General features: G+C 48.6%; 1 protein-coding gene across 1 annotated transcript in view; it reads left to right on the forward strand.

Moving 5' to 3' along the window:
- LRP1B (LDL receptor related protein 1B) overlaps window positions 1-24,931 on the forward strand; it is a 642,156-nt gene that overhangs the window by 419,677 nt on the left and 197,548 nt on the right. Inside the window, exons 22-24 of the mRNA XM_054173601.1 lie at window positions 6,784-6,966; window positions 13,704-13,904; window positions 16,853-17,098. Of these exons, the coding sequence (XP_054029576.1) occupies window positions 6,784-6,966; window positions 13,704-13,904; window positions 16,853-17,098 (630 nt within the window). The remainder of the gene's footprint in view (window positions 1-6,783; window positions 6,967-13,703; window positions 13,905-16,852; window positions 17,099-24,931) is intronic.

Here is a 24,931-nt window from a genome sequence, read left to right on the forward strand (position 1 = left end):
TGTCGTGTGATATGATGATACAGGAGTGTGTCTGAGAAGAATGATGCAGTTGGCAGGAGAATGGGTGTAAAACTGAGAACTTCTGTAGTGAATTAAGATGAAAGTGATGTTTGTCCTGTTGCAGAGATGCATCCTGCCTACAGAAAGAGGCAGTCAGCAGCTTTTCTTAAGTTACCTTTTAGTCATAGAATCACAGAATGGCTCAGGTTAGAGAGGGAGCTCAGAGCTCATCTGCTCCAACCTCCCCACCATGCCCAGGGACACCTCTCAGCTACACTCAGCTGCTCAGGGCCTCATCCAACCTGGCCTGAAACACCCCCAGGCAGGAGGCAGCCACAGCCTCCCTGGGCAGCCTGGGCCAGAGTCTCAGCACCCTCCTGCTGAACAACTTCCTCAGCTCCTGTCCAGCCCTGCTTTGCCTCAGCTTCCAACCATTCCCCCTTGGCCTGTCTCTAGACACCCTCAGGAGAAGTCTCTCTGCAGCCTTCCTGCAGGACCCCTTCAGGTCCTGGCAGGCAGCTCTGAGGTCCCTCTGAAGCCTTCTCTTCTCTAGCTCCCCCTCCCCAGCTCCCTCAGCCTGTGCTCACAGCAGAGCTGCTCCAGCCCCGTGGTGTTCCAGTCCTGTATCTGCTGTGTCCTGCTACATGATGCACACTTCCCAGCAATTTCTCTTTGCTGTCTATCTAGCAGAATGTTCATTTGTGGGATCTTTGTTTTCTTTTGTTTGTGGTGGTGTTCTTTTTTCCTGCAATAAACTACCTATTGGCAGTGCCACAAGGCTTTATTCAGACAATGCTTTCTTTGGTGCAAGCTGGCACACATAAGTTGCTCATCACATCAAAGTACATTTTATTGTATGTCATGCAGTACTGGGAATACTCTCTGAGGTAACAGGCTGGGGAAAGGAGGGAGAGGAGAAAGTATAACAGGCTGACATCTAGAAAATGCTCAGCATTCAGGATGTGATTAATAATCAGAATGACAGACTTCCTGTGCTTTGAGACATTCAAGACCCATTCCATAGCTGCACTGAGCTCAAGTTCATTGCTGTGAAATCTCTGAGACCTTTCATGCCTTTTTTTTTTTTTTTTTTTTTCTTTCTTTCTTTTTTTCTCTTTCCTAGTGGGTGCTGTGGTAAGGGACAATCATGGTAGTAACTCGTAGCAAAAACTCCCTAAAAAAGTCTGTGTCGACCCAGACTGAGGAAGAACACAAGCAGGTAGCTGTCCAGGTATCTGGCTGTAGAGAGTGCTGGAGCCTGGCTCTTGAGATGCAGAGTAGTAGGGGTAACTCTTGCATAAGGTGTGAGCAGATTGACTACCTACTTAATCTGGTGGCCAGACTGAAGGATGAGGTTGCTAGTCTTAAAAGTGTAAGGGAATGTAGGGAAGAGAAGAACATGAAGAGGAAAGAGATAAACCAGAGGGGGAAAGATATGAACGTGAGTAAGCAGGCTCTGCAGGCTCCCACAGCAGAGGCTGGTTACCCAAAAAGCAGAGGGGAATGGACACAGGTTCCTCTCAAAAGGCACAAGGTTAAGCCTCCTTGCCTTCCCACACCTTCCCCGCTGCTCTTGAAAAACAGGTATGGGGCACTGGAGATCGAGGGTGAGGTGGTCCTGTTACCAGAGGACACACCATCTGGGGTTCTCCCTGAGGCTAAAGAGCCTAAGGGTAAACAACCTAAGGTTAAACAGCCTAAGGCAAAACAGCCTAAGGTTAAACAACCCTCCCCTGGCATCAGGACCTGCTCCCTCAAGAAAAAGAGGAGGGTAATTGTTATTGGTGACTCACTTCTGAGGGGAATGGAGGGCCCCATTTGTCGGCCAGACCCATCTCATAGGGAACTCTGTTGTCTCCCTGGAGCCCAAATTAATGATGTTACCAGAAGGCTACCCAGGCTGGTACAGCCTTCTGACTATTATCCCTTACTACTTATGCAGGTAGGGAATGATGATGTTGTAGTCAGAACTCCCAGGGCTATCAAAAATGATTTCAGGGCCTTGGGAGATCTGGTTGAGGGGACAGGTGCTCAAATAATTTTTTCCTCAATACCCTTAGTTGCAGGAGGGAATACCACAAGGAACAGGACAGCAGCCATAATCAACAAGTGGCTTAGAGGCTGGTGCAGACAAAAGAATTTTGGGTTTTTTGATCTTGGTAAAATTTCTACTGCACCAGGCCACCTGGCAACAGATGGAGTACATCTGTCCCAAAGAAGGGGAAAGGTCACAGTATATGAGAATGGCCTGTCCCCCAAAGGTAAAAAGATTCTGGGGAGGGAACTGGCAGCTCTCATCGACAGGGCTTTAAACTAGTTTTGAAGGGGGGAGGGGCTGAAACTAGTCCCCTCAGGCAAGAGTCTGGGGGCAGTAAGCTAGGGTCAGAGGCCAAACCAGCAGCCCAGCTGAGGTGCATGTACACTAATGCACGAAGCATGGGAAACAAACAAGAGGAGCTGGAAGCCTTGTTGCAGCAGGAAAGTTATGACGTAGTTGCCATCACGGAGACGTGGTGGGATAGCTCACATGACTGGAGTGCTGCAATTGATGGCTACAGGCTTTTCAGGAGAGATAGACAAGGAAGAAGGGGTGGAGGGGTGGCCATGTACATCAGGGAGGCACTAGATGCCATTGAGCTAGAGATTAGGGACAATCAGGTTGAATGCTTGTGGGCAAGAATTAGAGGGAAGACCGGTAGGGCAGACATCCTGGTTGGAGTCTGTTATAGACCACCCAACCAAGAGGATGATGTCGACGAAGCATTCTATAGACAGCTTAAGGCTGTCTCAAGATCTCCTGACCTTGTCCTCATGGGCGACTTCAACCTGCCTGACATCTGCTGGGATCTCAACACAGCAGAGAGGAGGCAGTCTAGGAGGTTCTTAGACTGCATAGAGGACAGCTTCTTATCCCAGGTGCTGCGTGAGCCTACCAGGGGCAAGGCTATGCTTGACCTCCTCTTCACCAACAGGGAAGGGCTGGTGGGTGATGTGGTGGTCGGAGGCTGTTTAGGGGCCAGTGACCATGAAATAATAGAATTTTCAGTATTCAGTCAAGCTAAGAGGGCCAGCAAGAAGACCTCCACTCTGGACTGCCGGAGGGCGGACTTCAGGTTGCTCAAGGAAATAATTCAGAGGGTTCCTTGGGAGAAAGCCCTAAAAAATAAAGGGGTCCAGGAGGGCTGGACCTGCTTCAAGAAAGAGCTGATGAAGGCTCAGGAGCAGGCTGTGCCAATGTGCCGGAAGAGGAGCCGCCGGGGCAGACGGCCAGCCTGGCTGTGTAATGAACTTTTAATTGAACTAAGGGAAAAAAAGAGGGTGTATCATCTGTGGAAGAAAGGTGAGGCAACCCATGGAATGTTTAAAGAGGTTGCTAGGGCATGTAGGAGGAAAATTAGGGAGGCAAAAGCATATTTGGAACTTAAACTGGCCTCTGATGTGAAGGACAACAAAAAGTCCTTCTATAAATATATTAATAGCAAGAGGAAGGGCAGGGACAACCTCCACTCCTTGGTTGACATGGAAGGAAATGTTGTAACACAGGATGAGGAAAAGGCAGAGGTACTTAACACCTTCTTTACCTCAGTTTTTACTAGCTGGAAAGAACGTCTACCAGACAGCTGGCCTGCAGAACTGGCAGAGGGAGCCAGGGAGCTGCATGGTTTCCCTGTGTTCCATGAGCAAGTGATAGGAGCTCTCCTCAGCAGCTTGGACCCCCACAAGTCCATGGGACCAGATGGGATCCATCCTAGGGTGCTGAGAGAGCTGGCAGATGAGCTGGCCAAGCCACTCTCCATTATTTTTCATCAGTCCTGGCTCACTGGAGAGATCCCAGCTGACTGGAAGCTGGCCAACGTGGTACCCATCCACAAGAAGGGCTGGTTGGATGAGCCAGGGAATTACAGGCCTGTCAGCCTGACCTCAGTGCCAGGAAAGATTATGGAGCAGGTCATCCTGAGTGCAATCACGCAACACTTAGAGGATGGCCAAGGGATCAGGCCCAGCCAGCATGGGTTTAGGAAGGGCAGGTCCTGCCTGACCAACCTGATCTCCTTCTATGATCAGGTGACCCGCCTGGTGGATGTGGGGAGGCCTGTGGATGTAGTCTACCTGGACCTCAGCAAGGCCTTTGACACCGTTCCCCATAGCAAACTCCTGGCCAAGCTGTCAGCCCATGGCTTGGATGGGAGCACACTGCGATGGGTTAGGAACTGGCTGGAGGCTGAGCCCAGAGAGTGGTGGTGAATGGTGCCACAGCCAGCTGGCATCCAGGCACCAGTGGTGTGCCCCAGGGATCAGTGCTGGGCCCCTTGCTCTTTAACATCTTTATTGATGATCTGGACGAGGGCATCGAGTCCATCATCAGTAAATTTGCTGATGACACCAAGCTGGGGGCAGGAGTTGATCTGCTGGAGGGTAGAGAGGCTCTGCAGAGGGACCTCGACAGGCTGGGTAGATGGGCAGAGTCCAGGGGCATGAGATTGAACACATCCAAGTGCCGGGTTCTGCACATTGGCCACAGCAACCCCATGCAGAGCTACAGGCTGGGGTCAGAGTGGCTGGAGAGCAGTCAGGCTGAGAGGGACCTGGGGGTGCTGGTCGACGGTAGACTGAACATGAGCCTGCAGTGTGCCCAGGCAGCTAAGAGGGCCAATGGCATCCTGGCCTGCATCAGGAACAGTGTGGCCAGCAGGAGCAGGGAGGTCATTCTGCCCCTGTACACTGCACTGGTTAGGCCGCACCTCGAGTATTGTGTCCAGTTCTGGGCCCCTCAGTTTAGGAAGGAGGTTGACTTGCTGGAACGAGTCCAGAGAAGAGCAACAAAGTTGGTGAGGGGTTTGGAACATAAGCCCTACGAGGAGAGGCTGAGGGAGCTGGGGTTGCTTAGCCTGGAGAAGAGGAGACTCAGGGGTGACCTTATTACTCTCTACAACTACCTGAAGGGAGGTTGTAGACAGACGGATGTTGGTCTCTTCTCCCAGGCAAGCAGTACCAGAACAAGAGGACACAGTCTCAGGCTGCGCCAGGGGAGGTTCAGGCTGGATGTTAGAAAAAAGTTCTATACAGAAAGAGTGATTGCCCATTGGAATGGGCTGCCTGGGGAGGTGGTGGAGTCACCATCACTGGAGGTTTTTAGGAGAAGACTTGACGGGGTACTTGGTGCTGTGGGTTAGTTGCTTGGGCGGAGTTGGATTGGTTGATGGGTTGGACGCGATGATCTTGAAGGTCTCTTCCAACCTGGTTTATTCTATGTATATGTATGTATTCTATGTATAACTAGGAGAGAGACCTTATCTGGCGGGGTGAGGGAATGAAGGAGGAGGGAATGGGTCTATGGAGTGAGAGTTGGGGCTTAGAAAGCACCAGGAAAACCTCATCAGTCCTGAAGCTTCATCAGTCTTGGTCCTCCTTGAACATCCAAATCCATTGTTCTCTGGCTACTGTGCAAATATATTTACCTCAAATTAATACTAATTGCTGAGTGTTAATTTGACCTAGCTACTGTTAGTGAAACTGGCAGAACAATCTGCATGACTAGATGTCTAAATCAGTGGTTAGAATCTATTTAGACTGAGCCCAGGTCATAGAAGTAAATGAGGAGTGGAAAAGATGGTGTCACCTAGAATCACAGGATCATAGAATTGTCACAGGGGTTGGAAGGGACCTCAAGGCTCAGCCAGTTCCAAGCCCCCTGCCAAGGCCAGGGACACCTCACACTACAGCAGGTTGCTTACAGCCACCTCCAGCCTGGCCTTCAAACCCTCCAGGGATGAGGCTTCCACCACCTCCCTGGGCAACCTGTGCCAGTCTCTCACCACCCTGATGGGGAACAACTTCTTCCTAGCATCCAGTCTGAATCTCCCCATGTCTACTTTTGCTCCATCCCCCCAGTCCTGTCACTTGACCTCTAACCAAGTCACTAAGAGTCCAAAGAAGAAAAATAAAGGGGGGGGAGGTGGAGAAAAAAGGCACAAACATAAATGAGCAAACAACCCCCCAGCCAAACTAAATAAACCCCAACAATGCAAAACCAGCTCACTGTCCTGAATACTTCCCACTGCATGACTCTGATAAGACAACAGGATGTGTTGCCCAGGGAGGTGGTGGAAGCCTCATCCCTGGAGGTTTTGAAGGCCAGGCTGGATGTGGCTGTGAGCAACCTGATGCAGTGTGAGGTGTCCCTGGCCATGGCAGGGGGGTTGGAACTGGCTGAGCCTTGAGGTCCCTTCCAACCCTGACAAGTCTATAGAATAAAATAGAATTAACCAGGTTGGGAAAGACCTTTGAGATCATCAAGTCCAACCTATCATCCAACACCATTAATCAACTAAACCAATGGCACTGAGTGCCTCATCCAGTCCCCTTTTAAACACCTCCAGGGATGGTGACTCCACCACCTCCCTGGGCAGCACATCCCAAAGGCCAGTCTCTCTGGGAAGAATTTCTTCCGGACATCCATCCTGTACCTCCCCTGGCACAGCTTGAGACTGTGTCCTCTTGTTCTGGTGCTGGTTGCCTGGGAGAAGAGACCAACCACCTCCTGGCTACAACCTCCCTATAATTTTCCCTTGTGGTGGAGGTGGAAGTGAAGGGAGGGAGCAGGACAAGAGGTTGTGTAGAGCTTGTGCTGAGTTAGGAGGTGGGAGCGATTAGTGAGAGTTACACCTGGGGACTGGGATTCTGGCTCTGGCTAGGAAGGAGGATTCCACATCATTGTAAGTGTGGCATGCAAAAAACTCCCGTGAGCAGAGTGTCCAATGTAAGAACTCTTGTTTTCCTAAGAAACTCCTGCTCCTGGGAGATGCAGTGGGAAGGAATTTCAGTGCAGCCCCGACGGGAGCTGCGTGCCGGAGCTGTGGCGCTGCGATGGGGAGAAGGACTGCGAGGATGGCAGCGACGAGAGAGGCTGCAACGGAACCATCCGCCTGTGCGATGGCAAAACCAAGTTCTCCTGCAGGAGCACAGGTATGGCCTTGCTCTCCTCGCTCTGTCTGTGTGTGGTGTGAGCCCGTACCTGCTACTTGAGTACTGCCTTCCGTGTTTGATGACCCTGAGGCGGTGTCACTGTGCTCCCAGCACGAAGAGAACTTAATGCACTGCCCCTATGCTGTCTGCTGATTTACAGTGTAAAATGGATGGGATTGCAGGTTGCTTTCACAGATCCACACTTCACACTGGGTTGGAAAGGATCCTCAAAGGTCATCTTGTCCAACAGCAGGGACACCTCCAACTAGAGCAGGCTCCCCAGGGAGTCTGTTCCTAAACGGCTCCAAGGATGGGACCTTCATTAGCACTGCAACTCTTCTTTATGGTGTCAAACCAAATACTTAAATACAGCCTCTAACAGTACATCACATTCCAAGTATGTTCTCCTGGTTTCCATCTTTGACCCTAGAAGCAAGTTGATTAAGAGGATGTGTAAGATTTTGAGGAATTGGGAAGCACAGCACTGGGAATTCGAGGCACAGTGTTGGGAGAAAAATGTGTTCTTCTGGGGATGTTTAACATCACGTTTTACTAAGTGTACTTCATTAAGAAGTATAAAAAGAATGTGCCAGTCTGAGGCTGTGTTTGGCAAAACAAAGCTTAGATGGAACAACTTCTCGAGGGACAGTCCAGCTGAGGAAGAACTCAGAGCCTGCTGGCATGGAATTAACCTTCTTACAGCTTCTTTCGAAGCTTAATGTGACACTGGGAGAAAAACAACTTTCAACAGAAGATTTCATTCAGGGTATAAGAAGTAGTAATGTTGATGCCATTAGGCAAATATAATTGTACAGGAAAGAGGACCCTATTCTAATCACAAAATCACAGAATGGCTCAGCTTGAAAGGGAGCTCAGAGCTCATCTGCCCCAGCCTCCCCACCATGCCCAGGGACACCTCTCAACTACACTCAGCTGCTCAAGGCCTCATCCAGCCTGGCCTGCAACACCCCCAGGCAGGAGGCAGCCACAGCCTCCCTGGGCAGCCTGGGCCAGAGTCTCAGCACCCTCCTGCTGAACAACTTCTTCCTCAGCTCCATTCTAACCCTGCTCTGCCTCAGCTTCCAACCATTCCCCCTTGGCCTGTCTCTAGACACTCTCAGCAAAAGTCCCTCTGCAGCCTTCCTGCAGGATCCCCTCAGCTATTGGCAGGGTCATACTTAGCTGTGTTTGCAATCCAGTGCAAACACTGCGGCAGTGTCTCAGGAGGAAGGATGAAGTGGAACTTCTCTGGCTGCCACATATAACACAGCCAAACAATTATTTTCATCCAAAATGTGCTAAATTGGAGGCTGCTCAGCTCTGATGCAGAGGGAAATGCAATCCTGCTTGTTGGTTGAGGGGAAACATCACTTTATGGATCAGTTGTGACAGTTTGATCCATAGTTGTTGTATTTCCCTGGGTTTGTCTGGAAGGAGCAAAGCTGCTCTGCTGGAGGAGGGATGTTGGTAATGCCTTGGAGCAGAAAGCAGAAAAGCACTGCTTTGTTTAGCTGTTTGTCAGTGGAATTCCATGAGGACCAGGGAGCAGCAGTGGGTTCATGGAAATAGTGTCTGAGCTGACTCTTCCAGGTTTCAGAATCGATGTCATCTTCTCTCTGGATTGTTCTAGGTGACTAGCACTGTCTGGCTTCCACAGGTATGAGAAGTGTTCAGGAAAGAGGAGAATTGGCTCATTTCTCCTGACAGATTGCCAGCTGCTGGCATCTGATTTCCTAATGCAAAGCCGATGGGTCTGGGCAGGAGCATGTGCATGGGGGCAGCTGTCCCAGGCACTCCTCTCTGAGGGAGGTGACAGTTGGTGAGAACAGGAACGGTGCAACCTTCCTGCCCCCTCCCCTGCTTGCTTCTGTTTTGCTTAATGGCTGGAAACAGTAGCTGCAGGCCCTTCCCTTGCTGCAGCGTGTGTTGGCTCTGGTTGAGCTGTCACAATGCCGCAGGCACGAGTGTCGTGGTACAATTACAGCACTTGTCAGCCCTCAGCCAAGCCTGATTGCTCTTGCTTAGAGTGATGGTGGCCACAAGAATCCATCATGGCTAGCCTCTCTCCTGATGCACACCCCAGGATACCCAGCAGACAACATTCTCTACCTTTCAGTGAATTGCCTCTAAGAGCAGAACATTTTTCCCTAGTAAGTCATCTGGCTCTTTGCTGCAAGATGAGTTGATTGTCTTCATCTTTTCACTGACAATTCTATTGAATATTGAAAGAGCAAAGCCTAATGTCTCCTTAACAACATTTTTTGTTGCTGGAGGAACTCCTGTTGTTGTTGTTATTACTATTATTACATGATGATTATGATTTAATCATTCCTTGCCCTCACATACCTTCTATTTCCATGTTATCTTTCTAAGCCTTTAGGAGAGTCCTTGCTCTCACTGGAACAACCTGTGCAGCTCTTGAGCTGTGCTGTCCAGACTCAGACAAAGAGCTGCAGGGCACTTGAGTTAACAGGATTTCAGGATGACATTTCTAATTTGGTTTTCAGGAACATCACACCGTTGTTTGTGCTGAGGGGATGAGAAATGTGCTCAGGTTTGCACAGCAGGAGGGTGTGAGTTGCAGTGACTACCTGGTTGAGGTGGACTACTGTTAGGCTACATCCAGCTACTTATTTTCTGCTTCAAAATTGCATTAGGCTTTTTTTTTAATTAGACTAGACTGATAAGATCCAACTTCATGTTTTATATGCAGAATGGTAGGGGTTGAAGGGACCTCCAGAGATCACCCAGTCCAACCCCCCTGCCACAGCAGCACCACCCAGGGCAGGGCACACAGGAACACATCCAGGGGGGGTTGGAAAGTCTCCAGAGCAGGAGACTCCACAACCTCTCTGGGCAGCCTGCTCCAGGCCTCTGCCACCCTCACCATACACAAGTGTCTCCTCATGCTCAGGTGCAACCTCCTGGCTACCAGCTTGTCCCTGTTGTTCCTTGTGCTGTCCCTGGGCACCACCAAACAGAGCCTGGCACCTTCATCCTGACCCCCACCCCTCAGGTATTGATAGGCATTGATCAGATCCCCTCTCAGCCTTCTCCTCTCCAGACTAAACAGCCCCAGGGCTCTCAGTATCTCTTCATAGCAGATGTTCAAGTCCCCTAAGCATCCTCATAGCTCTCCCTTGGACTGTCTCCAGCAGGTCTCTGTCTCTCTTGAACTGGGAAGCCCAGAACTGGACACAGGATTTCAGGTGTGATCTCAGCAGGGCAGAGTAGAGGGGGAGCAGAACCTCCCTAGCCCTGCTGGCCACACTTTTCTTGCTGCACCCCAGGATCCCTTTGGCTCTCTTGGCCCCAAGGGCACTGTGCTGCCCCATGCAGAACTTGCTGCCCACCAGCACTCCAAGGTCTTTCTCCATGGAGCTTCTTTCCAGCAGGGCAGCCCCTGGCCTGTACTGGTGCCTGGTGGTGTTCCTCCCCAGATGCAGGACCCTGCACTTGTCCTTATTGATCTGCATGAGGTTCACCTTTACCCAGCTCTCCTTGGATGGCAGCACTGTTTCTGCCCTCCCAAAGCTGTTTTAGGCATGTACTTCAATTCAGTTATATGTACTACAGAAATCTGCCTGTTTTACCCCATTCCCCACTCTGCAGCTAGTAGTACTGCTCCAAGTGCAGAGTCTTTGCAATCTGACTTGAAAAGTTCCCCAATTTCTGTAATGATCCTAAAATAAAGTTGTTCTGGAAGGCAAATGCAGAAGAGCTGTGCCTAGCCCAGTTTAGCCAGCAGCAGCTCAGACCTGCAATGCCTATTTGTCGTGCTCAATGCACTTGATATTTATTTTAGGGAGCAGTTAAGTTTTGGATCTTAACCATTTTTAGTGCTGCCCTGTGGGCTCTTACTTTATCTTTCCTTGTTCTCACATGTTAATAATATACCAGAGGAAGGGGGAGAAGATAAGGGAAGAGCTAGGGTTTTGTTGGAGTGGATAAAAAGGAATGTGCATAGAGGAGAAATGAAGTCAAGGTGGCACCTTGGTGAGAGGCAAATAACAGCAGCAGGACTGTCTGGGTGAGGGGTCTAAGAGACAAGATGCAAGTATGGGAGACGCAAAGAGCAGAGAGAAGCTGACAATGAAGAAGCTGGGAAGCATGGGGCTTTGAAAAAGAAGATGAGGAAATTGCTAGGGCAGCCTTACAGATTCCATGAGGGCTGCTGAGGAGAGGTTTGCTGAGGAGAGATGGCACAGGAGCAGCTTTGAAAGGTGAAGGAAAATTAGTGAGAATGGGAGGCATGGAGGAGTTCAGAGGGGGAGTGGAAAGGGTATTTACTGGTCATGAGCTTAGGTTTACCAGGCTTACTCCCACTCATTCCTTGCCTGCTCTGTCTTCTCTCTCACTTTCAGATCTTCAGAGCTGCACATCCTATGCAACCACCATCACAATCTTCTTCTGCTCAGAGTGATGGCTCAGAAGGATGACATTTCTGATTCAGTTGGCCTTAAAAAAATCACTAAACCCAAGCACCCCAGCAAGTAAACTAGAAACCTCTGCTGCTCCCCTGCTGGGCTGATGCTGGGTTCATGGTGCCACTCCTCCCTGTGCTAACCTCTTCTTTAGGCCCTGAAATTTCCCTTGTGTTTCCTGCTGCAAAACAAACATCTCCTTTCGACTAGGGGTTTCTAAATACCAGAGGACACCACATTCTTGAAACAGTGCACTTAGTCTGAGTCCCAGATGTGTGCTCCACAGGACAAGCAGGATCATGAACCATCCCAGCTCTACTTGTATGTGTCAGCATAGAGCATTCCTTCCCCTTGAGGGAGTCCATGCCACAGATGAGCAAAACAGTACACTTTTAGGCACTAAGAATTAACTGGTAGGGGAAACTGGGTGCAACTAACACTTCACCAGAGTAGTTTTCCTGCAGTTGAAAGGATAGTCAGTCAATGCAGTTCTTGTGCTCAGGATCCCCCAAAAGACTGAACAGTAGGTAGCAAGTGCAGCAAAATTAACTTTCTAATAATTCTAGGAACAAAATACCTTGGGGAAGCATTTGGCTCAGGTTTTCCCATGCACTTGTTGCATCAGCATCACTGCTGAAGCACTGGCTCAGTGTTGGCCACACATTCCTGCTGTGCTGCACACCAGAGCTGTGGAAAGGAACAGATACATCCACTGAGGCTATTAATTTGTGATGGAGTTCTGCTAAAGCGCTGGCGAGCCAGAACTGTGAGCTTCAGCAAGGGGTCATAAACCAAAGCCACTTCAGTGAACTCTAAGTAATGGTTTGAAGGTGGTCATAAGGCTTCATTAAATCCATCTTGCTAGAATCTTTGCAAAGATGAATTCCTTGCAAGTGTATTCTACTTCAGAACATCTCAGCGCTCGCACTGTGAGAGAGGGATCTTCTGTTGTCACACAACTCTTCATCAAGGCAGGAGAAGGGCAGGGAGGCTGATTTGCTCTGTGAACATTTGTGTGTAACAAGATTGCAAAACAGATCAGGGGCTCTACAGGAAGCAACACCAATTGACTTTGGGATCTGGTTAGTTTGCTTGGTACCTTCCCTTAGCTTTCATTCCACCGCTGCTTTGCAGTGATAACTTCAAGATAATAATGCATATGGTGTGCCTATTTGTCAGTTCTCAAGCATAAACTTACTACTTGCTAGCTACAATCAGTGGGGTTAGTCAGACCTTTTGGTAACACCTTGGACTGAATAGAACTGACAGCTACTTTGCTCTCCAATTAAGAAAGAGACAGCAGGTAGGACCGTGGATCAAGGAAGTTGATCTTGCAGAGTGCTTCTGCCTAAAAAAGGCTTTGGTAAAGAAAATCTTTCACTCATCACAGAATGACTCAGGTTGGCAGGGACCTCAGAACTCATCTCCTCCAACCTCCCCACTCTCCCCACCCAGGGTAGGTCACACAGGAATGCATCCAGGAGGGTTTGGAAAGTGTCCAGAGCAGGAGACTCCACAACCTCTCTGGGCAGCCTGCTCCAGGGCTCTGTCTCTATCACTGTAAAGAAGTTTCTGCTCATGTTGAGGTGAAATCTTCTATGTTCAAGCTCAAACCTGTTGTTCCTTGTCTTATTACTGTGCACCACTGAAAAGACCTTGGCCCCCTCCACTTGACACCCACCCCTCAGCTATTGATAGGCATTGATCAGATGCTCTCTGTCTTCTCTTCTCCAGACTAAACAGCCCCAGGGTTCTCAGTCTCTCTATGGGGGAGATGCTCACATCCCTTAATCATCCTCATGGCTCTCCATTGGATTCTCTCCAGCAGGTCTCTGTCTCTCTTGAACTGGGGAGCCCCAGACTGGTGTCCTTGCTGGACAGACTTTTGTTCCTCAAACCCATCCTAATAGGAAGTGAGTTAGTGAAGCACTGCTCCTATGGAAAGCTGTTGGAGACAAAGAGGGGGACACAAGGAAAAGCAGAAGTTACAAAGAAATGAAAGCACTGTTTGTCTGATTTGGTATGTCTAAGAGACTGAGGATGTCTCCTGCCTGTGTGCAGCTCTGCTCAGCAGAGAAATCATTAGGATTGATGGTGTTTGGAAAATGAGGCTGCCAGCACTGCTGGGGATGATGCTTCGGCGTATAAATGCAAGCCGGTTTCGTTCTGCTCTCCTGAGAGGGAAGTGCTATTCATAGGAAAGCATAATGCAGTAATAAATAAATAAATAAAAGCTGTGTGATGTTACTGAAGGATTCTGCCTCAAGTTTGCTGCAGTCTGATTTGCTGTGTTTGTTGTCTCTTTTCTCCAAGGGAGATGCATTAGCAGAGCGTGGCTATGTGATGGCGATATTGATTGTGAGGATCAGTCTGATGAGGATAATTGCGAGGGCTATATGTGTGGACCACCAAAATACCCTTGTGCTAATGATACCTCCATCTGCCTACAGCCTGAGAAGCTCTGCAATGGGAGAAGAGATTGTCCTGATGGATCTGATGAAGGCGATCTTTGTGGTACTTCTTTCAGACACATTTTCCTGGTTACTGTCTGTCACCATTCCTCCTGCTGAAAATCCCCAACCCAAACACTTCCCATGCTGCTCTTACTCCAGTTTGACCACAGCAGCCTCTGGGAGGATTTTTGCTTGAAATGATACTGGGTGCTGGCTTACTTTAAATAACATTGGGTGCTTGAAGTATTAGTTTGCTTCAAATGAGGGAAAATGTAGGGGGGTTTAGGTAACTCTTTCATTTCCTAACCCCTTAAAGTACTCCTGGAGGAAAACAATTTTGAAAGCTCTGGTATTATATGGAAGTATTGAAGGTAATTTGTCATTTTCTCCAGCTGCCAAAAGATTGAGTTGATAGAATCCTGTTAGTAGCTGTGTAAGAGGTCCTGAGGGAATGATAAACTCCTGGAATGGCTCAGGTTGGAAGGGACTTCAGAGCTCATCTGGGCAGGGACACCTCTCAACTACACTCAGCTGCTCAAAACCTCATCTAGCCTGGCCTGGGACACCCCTAGGCAGGAGGCAGCCACAGCCTCCCTGGGCAGCCTGTGCCAGAGTCTCCTCCTACTGAAGAATTTCTTCCTCAGATCCAGTCCAACCTTACTCTCCCTCAGCTTCAAACCATTCCCCCTTGCCCTGTCTCCAGACACCCTCAGGAGAAGTCCCTCTGCAGCCTTCCTGCAGGATCCCTTCAGGTCCTGGCAGGCAGCTCTGAGGTCCCCCTGGAGCCTTCTCCTCTGCAGGCTGCACAGCCCCAGCTCCCTCAGCCTGTCCTCACAGCAGAGCTGCTCCAGCCCTTGGAGCATCTTTGTGGCCTCCTCTGGACTCTCTCCAGCAGCTCTGTGTCCTTCTCCTGCTGGGGACACCAGAACTGGAGGCAGGATTGGAGGTGAGGTCTCAGCAGAGCAGACTCCAGGAGCAGAATCCCCTCTCTTGCCCTGCTGCCCACACTTTTCAGGCTGCCAACACTCAGCTGCCTGCTGGGCTGCATGAGGGCACTGCTGGCTCCTGGGGAGCTTCTCATCAACCAGCACCCCCAAGTCTCTTTCTCCAGAGCTACTTCCATGTCTCCTTGGTGGTGAATGGATTTCATGGCACGTCAGACAATGTGGGTTATCTGGGCACAATTGTATTCAGTAAAAAGGTACAAGTGTAATTGTGTACATGTGGCAGAAGTCTAGATGATAGACTAATTGAATTGTTATCAACATGCAAAGATAAAAGAACAGGTGCTGAAAGAATCTACAGCACTGTGGCAGTGGTGTTGTCCTGTGGTGATGGTGTAGGGATAAGAAGTGAAACACTGCAGGAAAATGAAGGTAATTCTGTAATCCTTTGGTATGGTACCAACAATTAGCCTTTCTGCACTGACCTTGCTTTGCACAGTGTCTTACCATCTCCAGCACTCTCTCACAAATCCCTTGGGGATGGAACTGGAATCTGTCCTTACTAGAAGGCCCTGCACTGGGCTAAGCAAAGCTGCTTGGCACGGGAGGCACAGCTTACTGGCTGGGCAGCAGCTGCTGCAGGAAATGGCAGAGAGATCTTTGCCCCATCCTGCTCCACTGCTCTGCAAGCTGTGTGCTCTGAGAGGGGAGCTTGAGTTCTCTGTGTCTAGATTATGGTGTAAAGCTAAATCCTCTCTCATTTTTATTCCTTCTGTGCTACTGCTGTGGTTGCACAATTATGTTGCTCCTGGTAGTATAGCCCTTTATGACTCCTGCATCCTGTTGGATGCTGCAGAGGGCCAAGCTGGTTTTTTTCATGGCAGTTACAACTAGCAGTGACAATTAGCAGCCCATGAGTACTTCAGCAGTTGTTAGCTGTTTAGTTCTAAAACATAAAGGGGAGGGGGAATTTGGGATGTCTGGCAGCACACTGACATGTCAGGCACATTGAAGAGCTTGACATTCTTTGGCCATGGGGAAAAACTGCCCCAGAAGCCCCAAACTTGGGGTTAGAAGTTAGGGTGCTCAGTTGGGTCTTGGTTTTTCTTTACATGGGAAGAAATAATTCTTCTGTAGAAAGCTCTTGTGGTTCATAGAGTTCATCTCAAGTGTGCAAGGCTTTCAGAGGCTTGTTAGAATGAAACCAAAGAACTAACAGACACAAGCAATACAAGTGAAGCCTGGCTTCCAGTGTGGCAACAGATCAGTTTGGCGCTCCCCTTGATGCCCTCGGCTGGGCTATGAGGTGTAAGCAGTTCTGTGCTTCCCTTCTCCAGAGGTCACAGGGTTTCTGGCAGACATGAGTGTCACACTTTTCCTTCAGATGCTCTAAAGGTTCCACCAGTCACCCTCAGACGTTCAGCAGAGCTTGGCAACTCACCAGCTGCCTGCAGAATGTAATGTGGGAGCACTGCCACACAGAATGGAGAAGTGGCATTCTCTAGTAGCTGTTAGTGGAGAGCAAGGGGAAAGAGCTCCTGAGCTCTTCCAAATCTTATTTGGGTTTGTTTCTTTGACAAGTCCTTGAGACATAGATACACAGGACTGGGAATGGGAGCCGTGCCCCTGCAAGCTCAGGTGGCTGGAAGCAAAGGAAATCATTGGGAAGGCTTAATTCTTTCGGTCACTGTTGAAGGTGGGTGACCTCTAATGGTCTTTGGACTGAGCCTGAATGGGCACTCTTTAATTCTTTCATGAGTGAAATCATGCTAATGAGAGCCTGTAAGAGTGGGGCTGCATCGTACATCTGCGTGTCTGCAGTGCTATAATCCTGAAAGGCTGCCAGGAAGCTACTGGGTTGCTGAATACTTCGAAATGAGGTAATTTGAAATAGAACTATGACAATAAATTAAAAAGCTGTTTAATAACTGTAAAATTCAATTTGCACTTCTGAGGGACCTTTTGTGTGTTTCATTTGACCGAAGAGACTTGAAGAACATGCAGTGAACTGACAGCCCCTGTGGCTCTCAGCGTTTGGGTTTGGTTTTCTTTGGTGTTCTTTCAGATGAATGTTCCCTCAACAACGGTGGATGTAGCCATCAATGTTCTGTGGTTCCTGGAGGAAGAATTGTGTGCTCCTGCCCTGCAGGATTCAGTCTTGGAGCAGACAACAAAACCTGTGAGGTTATGGATTATTGCAGCAAGCACCTGAAGTGTAGCCAAGTCTGTGAGCAGCATAAAAGCACCGTCAAGTGCTCGTGCTACGAGGGCTGGAGGCTCGGCAAGGATGGCGAGAGCTGCATCAGTACTGGTGAGCTGAACTTCAGTGTTCTCAGCCTTCCAGATGGTAACAGCTGTTATGTTCCCTTCCAGAGAGGTTATTTCCTTTCTTGATAGTCAGAAATACAGGCTGACCTTACCCACAGGTGGAGTTCTTCAGACGTGCTGTTAACGCTGTCCCTGTCTTGGGGCTGGTGAAGGAGCATTGTAGTATTGCTGTGGTGCTGACAAGAGTTCCTACCAATAACAGCACAGCTCCTCTGACATCTGGTACAGATACTCATGTGTGTTTTACAGGCATGGGGCAGTACATGAGTGTGTGTATGTACAGGGAATATGGAGAGTTCACAGAACCACAGGATGGCAGGGGTTGGAAGGGACCTCCAGAGATCATCCAGTCCAGCACCACTCCCAGAGCAGGATGACCCAGGGCAGGGCACACAGGAACACATCCAGGTGGGGCTGGAAAGTCTCCAGAGGAGGAGACTCCACAACCTCTCTGGGCAGCCTGCTCCAGGCCTCCAGTACTCTCCTTGTGTTGAGGTGGAAGCTCCTGGGTTCCAGCTTGTCCCTGTTGTTCCTTGTCCTGTTCCTGGGCACCACCAAACAGAGCCTGGCACCTTCATCCTGGCCCCCACCCCTCAGGTATTGATAGACATTGATCAGATCCCCTCTCAGTCATCTGTTCCCTAGACTAAGCAGCCCCAGGGCTCTCCATCTCTCTTCCTAAGAGATGTTCCAGTCCCTTTGTCATCCCCATAGCTCTCCCCTGGACTCTCTCCAGCAGCTCCCTGTCTCTCTTGAATTAGGGATGCCAATATTTTGAAGCAGTGGGTCAGTCTGTGACATCATGCTAATGATCTGCATTACCTGAGGGTTCAGCAGTTTAATTCTGATTGCACACACACATCAAACAACAGCTGTTAGCAGCTGCTGTCTGTTGGCACTCACAACTGAACCTATTTTTTCACCTATGGCATTGTGGTGCTTGTTTTCTGACCTCAGTAAGCCTCACTAATCAAGAATCAAACCTCACTGTCCCAGCTGATAGGGACTGGAGCATGAGTGAAAAATTGTTAGGTATCTTCTTCAGGTGCAGAGCTGTATGTAGAATACAAACATGTCTGTGCAATGTACACTGTTAGACATCTTCACCCCCAGCTAGGGAGGTAAAAGTAGCATTGGGTTTGCTGTCTAGCTGTTTCAACTTAGGAGTCTTTGATACTTGTCTTTATTATCTGTATTCTTTGATATTATCACTTTAGAGGAGAAATGTCTCCCCAAATGACTCTAATTTATTGAATAATTAAAAATTGAATAGATACCAAGATTAAGGGCTGGAGCACCTCTGCTGTGAGCACAGGCTGAGGGAGCTGGGGCTGTGCAGCCTGGAGAGGAGAAGGCTCCAGGGGGACCTCAGAGCTGCTGCCAGGACCTGAAGGGATCCTGCAGGAAGGCTGCAGAGAGACTTTTGCTGAGGGTGTCTAGAGACAGGGCAAGGGGGAATGGTTTGAAGCTGAGGCAGAGCAGGGTTAGAGTGGAGCTGAGGAAGAAGTTGTTCAGCAGGAGGGTGCTGAGACTCTGGCCCAGGCTGCCCAGGGAGGCTGTGGCTGCCTCCTGCCTGGGGGTGTTGCAGACCAGGCTGGATGAGGCCTTGAGCAGCTGAGTGTAGCTGAGAGGTGTCCCTGGGCATGGTGGGGAGGTTGGAGGAGATGAGCTCTGAGGTCCCTTCCAACCTGAGCCATTCTGTGATGAAGGTATTCTTCATTCATTCCAGATACTCAGTGTTTCCTCAGATGGTTCACATGAATAAATTCTCCATCAGTAGGCTTGCCATAAAAGCCCCAGTTTGCTATTGCTGCTCACCTGAAATAACCCAGCAGTTAGCAGCCTAATTAATGATCCTTTTTTTGTTGTTTCTTCAGAGAAAGCAAATTGCAATATTTCCACATTGCAATGTTTGAGCTAATTGTTCATTTTAGAACTTCCTCAGAGTAGTAATAAAGGCCTTAATTTACTTATGGCCAAAATATCTTATTGCATGTAATAACCCCAACATTTCTCATTACAAACCCATGAATCATTAACATTTAGGTTGATATCATGGGTGTCCTCTGAAGGAGCTCGTGGGAGATGCTCAGGCATTGCACATCTTGCCTTGGAGCTATTGTTTTTCATTATTAGCTGTTGTTGTTCATCAAGAATGTGGTTTGCATTCATCAGACTGCAATAACTGTTGCTACAATCTCTAGAATCATCTCTCACCATTGCTTTGTGTTCCTCTAATTGTTATGACCCTATTTGAATGGTTACTGCTATGGCCTGGATCAGAGCTACGTTGTTCAGACAGTACTGGGTTGTGCTGGTAAGGGATGCTGAAACCATGCCTCAGTGGCATGGTGCTGTGGTTCTGTCTCTGAACTGCATCGTTGTTATAAACTGGTGTTTTATGGCACTGCTTCAGTCTGACTCTCAGTGGCTTTTGATCCATCACATTTCCCAGAAGCACAGAAACATTCAGGTTGGAAAAGGCCCTCGGGATCACCAAGTCCAATTGATAACCCTGCTCAAGCTTCACCCCTAAACCATGTCCCCAGGCACCACATCCAAACCACCTTCAAACACATCCAGGCTTGGTGACTCCACCAGCTCCCTGGGCAGCACATTGCAATTTGTTTTATTGTGGACATTCCCAAGAATTCTGTGTTCTGACTGGGTTACAGAAATGGGAGAATTAAAGCCCTTGTAAGACAAGATTAGGACCTGGATGGAGGAAAGCTTCAAATGTGTTCTAAATTCAAGCACACAGAAATGACCAACCACTATGTGGGAGCTGAGAGACATAAATAGCACAACAAAATACACTGAAAAGCAAGAGAAGCCAGGTGAGGGTTTCTCAGTTTTTCTTAAGGCCTTGAGATATTTCTGCTTAACCTTTACTGCTGGTGCTGAGAATCTGAACTTGTGACCTGATTTGTACAGATGTTCTCAACAAAATTAAAATGGAATGTATTTTCTGAGCCCCACCAGGCCTGCTGATTGAAAGGAAAACCATAGAATGGCTCAGGTTGGAAGAGACCTCAGAGCTCCTCCAACCTCCCCACCATGCCCAGGGACACCTCTCAACTACACTCAGCTGCTCAGGGCCTCATCCAGCCTGGTCTTCAACATCACCAGGCAGGAGACAGCCACAGCCTCCCTGGGCAGCCTGTGCCACAGGCTCAGCACCCTCCTGCTGAACAACTTCTTCCTCAGCTCCACTCTAACCCTGCTCTGCCTCAGCTTCCATCCATTCCCCCTTGGCCTGTCTCTAGACACCCTCAGCAAAAGTCCCTCTGCAGCCTTCCTGCAGGATCCCTTCAGGTCCTGGCAGGCAGCTCTAAGGTCCCCCTGGAGTCTTCACTTCTCTAGCTCCCCATCCCCAGCTCCCTCAGCCTGTGCTCACAGCAGAGGTGCTGCAACCTTGGATCATCTTTGTGGCCTCCTCTGGACTCTTGCCAGCAGCTCTGTGTCCTCTTCTTGCTGGGGCCAGCAGCACTGGAGGCAGTAATCAATACTATCCTAAGCTGCAAGAAAAACATTGAACATGCCATCTTTTATAGTAGCTAATCACTGTAGGAACTGATAAGTTTGTTGAATTTGAATGACACCTTAGGTAGCAGGAGAGGTCTCTGGTCCTTGTTGTTGAGTGTGAGCATTGTTGTAGTGAAGGGAGCCCAATGTTGGTCTCATTTGTCAATGTGCTAGCCTCAAAAGGTCCATTTTCTTTCTGTCTCCGTGCTTGAGATCTTACATGCACATCAGCAGAGTTCAAAGCAATGTTGGGAAGATAAACAGCCCCCCAAATACCAAACTACTTCAGTAACACCACTTGGTGTACGGTTATTCTTGGAATAGCCTCAGTGATTTAGAAAGCCCTGAGCCCGGCGTAGGTGTGCATTGTGTTAGAGCAGTAACTCATCATCTCCTCTCCAGCAGCAAAAAAATTGCTCAGAGGAAAATTATTACCTTGCTTTTAGCTAAGTTATTTTTGCTATCCAAAATAGCACTTTTTTTTGGTATGCAATCAAGCCTTTCAGCAATGATGTGTAAAGTTGGCATGCAGCACTTCCCTTTTCCAAAGCATTTGCTGCAGTGTCCAGCAGAAGGCTAATGGGGGTTGGAGTGCTGGGAGTGCAGTAATGGATGGGAGTTTTGATCCTGAGGGCATCTCAGAATCAAACAGGGTGTTTGTCAGAGGAGCCTAATGAATTGCCAGAGAGATGGAATGAGTTATGGAATAAGAAGGACATAGAAATGAATTGCCTGAACTGAGCAATGCTTTCCTTTTTCAATGTCACTTTCAGTGTCTTTGTTAATGTCTTTCTCTTAGCTTCCCCTGCCTCCCCTTATTTCTGCTTATGTTCTCTTCATTCCTTGAGGGGTTTAGGAGGTGGTGTTATTTTTCTCTTTGAGTTCCTTGACTTTCCACATCTCCTGTTTCCATCTAGTGTGATTTTTGCTGTTCTGGCACCTGTCCTGCTGCCCTGGCAGCTTCTCAAAGACCAAACGTTTTGCCCCTGCTTCACTGTGCATTGATTGGACTCAAAGTGTGCTCCAGAGCTCCGTTATACAGATAGGAAGTTAATACAAATTACCTCTCTTTTCATGCTCTCTCTTTGCTAATTTGTCTTAGAGCACATTTCAGAGTAAGTTGTGCTGATTTATTGCACTTGACTTCTTTTTAGGTGATAATAAGCACCGAAAAATAATGCAGGGGGAAAAAACCCAAACGAGCCAAAACAACAACCCTGCTGTTGAAAGAGATTTCAATTCCATACTTATGTTCAGCCTTTAAGAATTTGGTGTAATAATAGATGGATTCTGAAACACTTAGCTTAGCATGAACCTGGATTCATATCCTTGCATTGATTTGGAAAGGTGTTGCAGTTTAGAACGATATTTTAGTTGTAAAAAGAATTTTCCAGAGGATTCAGACAGTCTGAGAGGGAGGGAGGGAGGGAGGAAAGAGGAGGAAAGCCTCAGCATATGACCTGAGAATTTACAATGTCTGAAGTGGATTTACTTTGCCTTACATATATTTGCCTACACATTTCTCACTGTTGGTTTCTATTGATAAATGTTGTACCTTGAAGCTCTAAAAGATCCAAGAGGACACAGTCTCAAGCTGAGCCAGGTGAGGTTCAGGCTGGGTGCTAGGAAGAAATTCTTCCCAGACAGAGACTGGCCATTGGAATGTGCTGCCCAGGGAGGTGGTGGAGTCACCATCCCTGGAGGAGCCTGGATGAGGCACTTGGTGCCATGGTTTAGTTGATTAGATGGTGCTGGGTGAGAGCTTGGACTCGATGGTCTTGAAGGTCCTTTCCAGCCTGGTTAAATCTGTATTCTGTATCCCATTGAACTTTTCTCCTCTTTGTCATAGAATTGTCAGGACCTCAAGGATCAGCCAGTGCCAACCCCTGTCCCATGGCCAGGGACACCTCACACTACAGCAGGTTGCTCACAGCCACCTCCAGCCTGGCTGCAAACACCTCCAGGGATGAGGCTTCCACCACCTCCCTGGGCAACCTGTGCCAGTCTCTTACCACCCTCATGGGGAGCAACTTCTTCCTCACATCCAGTCAGAATCCATTCCCCCCAGACCTATCACTCCCTGACACCCTCAGAAGTCCCTCCCCAGCTTTCTTGCAGCCCTCTTCAGATACAGGAAAACCACAATTAGGTCTCCTTGGAGCCTTCTCTTCTCCAGCCTGAACATCTTGATCATTTGCAGAGTAGATTATGCAGCTTGAGTTAGACTTCTGCTTCGAATGAAAATCCCCATCCAACATAGCACAGATTTATTAGGTGTCTTTTTTTGCCATTGTGGTATTAATTACTGGCAAACATAAAAGAAGCTGCTGGTGATGTCCATCATGTGTGTTCTTATGCATCAGAGTGGCCCAAAATCCCCCTAGCCTGTGATCTCCTGCATAATAGCTGCCAATTTGCTGGGAGCTGGGAAGTGCCATGAAAGTGTTCCTGAGGTTGAGCTAAGTGATGCTTCTGAAGCAGCTGCTAATGTCGCTGATCCTGCTCTTCATTATGTTATCTAACTTCTGCAGAGCTTTGAAGAATTGCCTTTACAGAGTCATTCATTGCTTTAACAAATAGGAGGATCGTTTGGAGAGTCCAAGCCACGTTCTGAACGAGCACTTCAAGAGCAGAAAGAGCTCTGCTGAGGCACCTGATTAACTTAGAACATCACAGATCATTTCCTCTGTGTGCAGTGGTTAGCAAGAGAAGAACATGAAATTGATCTTTTAGAAAAGAAGTCCATAAGCATCCTCTGCTTGGTGATAACTTGTGGAACTTTGTGGCTGTTGTAGAAGAGCAGTGAAATGCTGCCTGCTGCTCGAAATTGCCAAGCAAACAAGAAAGGAATTGGGGGTTCTGTAAACTGGAGGCTTGATTGGAGGCAGAACAAACAAGCTGAAGAACTCCTTTGACTCAGCAAGAGATTGGTGTGGAAACCTGTCTATAATCGAGTGAAAGACACTCTGAATTCATTGAGTGGTTTAAAGAACCAGATGTTTGTCTTGTTTTATGAACACAGCTCTTGATTATAAAATACATACATTAAAAATCCTGATTGCAGATACATAACAACTATGACATCAGAGGCAGTTTTCTATCGTGCCTGCCTGTGCAGAGCACTTTTGCAGTTCTTGTAGATCATGGAATGAGATCATTGTTAGGGTTGGAGAAGTCCTCGAGGCCGTTGAGTCCAATCCTCACCCTAACACCACCATGGCCACTACTCCATGGCCCCAAGTGCCATGGCCACAGGTTTCTGGAACACCTGCAGGGATGGTGACTGCCCCGCTGTCCCGGGCAGCCTGTTCCAACCCCTGACCACTCTTGCAGGAAAGCAGTTTTCCCATGTGCCCAACCTAACCCTGCCCTGGCACAATTCAGGCCATTTCCTCTCCTTCTATCAACCTGATCCTAGGAAGAAGAGCCCAGCCCCCACTCCACTGCAGCTTCCTTGCAGGGAGCTGTAGAGAGCAATGAGGTCTCCCTTCAGCCTCCTCCAGACTAAGCAACCCCACTTCCCTCAACTGCTCTTCCCCAGCCCCGTTCTCCAGACCCTTCACCAGCTTCATTGCCCTTCTCTGGACGTGCTCCAGGACCTTGATGTCTTTCTTGGAGTAAAATGCCCAAAGCCAAACCCAGTGGTCAAGGTGTGGCCTCACCAGTGCTGAATGCAGGAGCACAATGACTTCTCTGCTGGCCACACTGTTCCTGATCCAGGCCAGGCTGCTGGTGGCCTCCTTGGCCACCTGAGCAAATACATAATATGGTACAAGCCCAGAGGAGCAAATAACCCACCATGAATTGCCTGCCAAAGGAATTCCTTTGGTGGTGGTCAGGTTTGTGAGGGGATGTATCAATGAGCTCAGAAAATGCTCATGTCCTTACTTGGTACTCTGGGATGGGGTTTGTTCTGAAGCACTTCAGTTGGGAACAGAAGGTAAACGCTAGATGTTCCAGAGGTGCTCTCTCTGTATGGGGTCTCACTGACTGGATTCCCTGCAACTTGTGAGGAAACACTTTTAGTTTTGAAAGCATGCTTTTTCAGAGCTCTGCTGGTGGGCTTTTGGAGGAGGGCTGCAAACCACTTCAACAGTTGAGGCTGATCTTCCTCAATTTCATGCTTAGTATCTCCAGTTGTGATCAAAGATAATGCCGGAAGGGAGAAGTCTGTGGGGCTGCAAATGTGTTTGAAGGTCTCCTTATCAGAAGATGAATTGTTTCAATCATCTTTCTCCTGATAAAGTGCCCTGTTGTTCTTGTTCCCCTTGTCTCTTGTGCCAGTCTGTAG

Source organism: Dryobates pubescens, chromosome 2 (assembly GCF_014839835.1).
Source record: "Dryobates pubescens isolate bDryPub1 chromosome 2, bDryPub1.pri, whole genome shotgun sequence".
NCBI lineage: Eukaryota > Metazoa > Chordata > Aves > Piciformes > Picidae > Dryobates > Dryobates pubescens.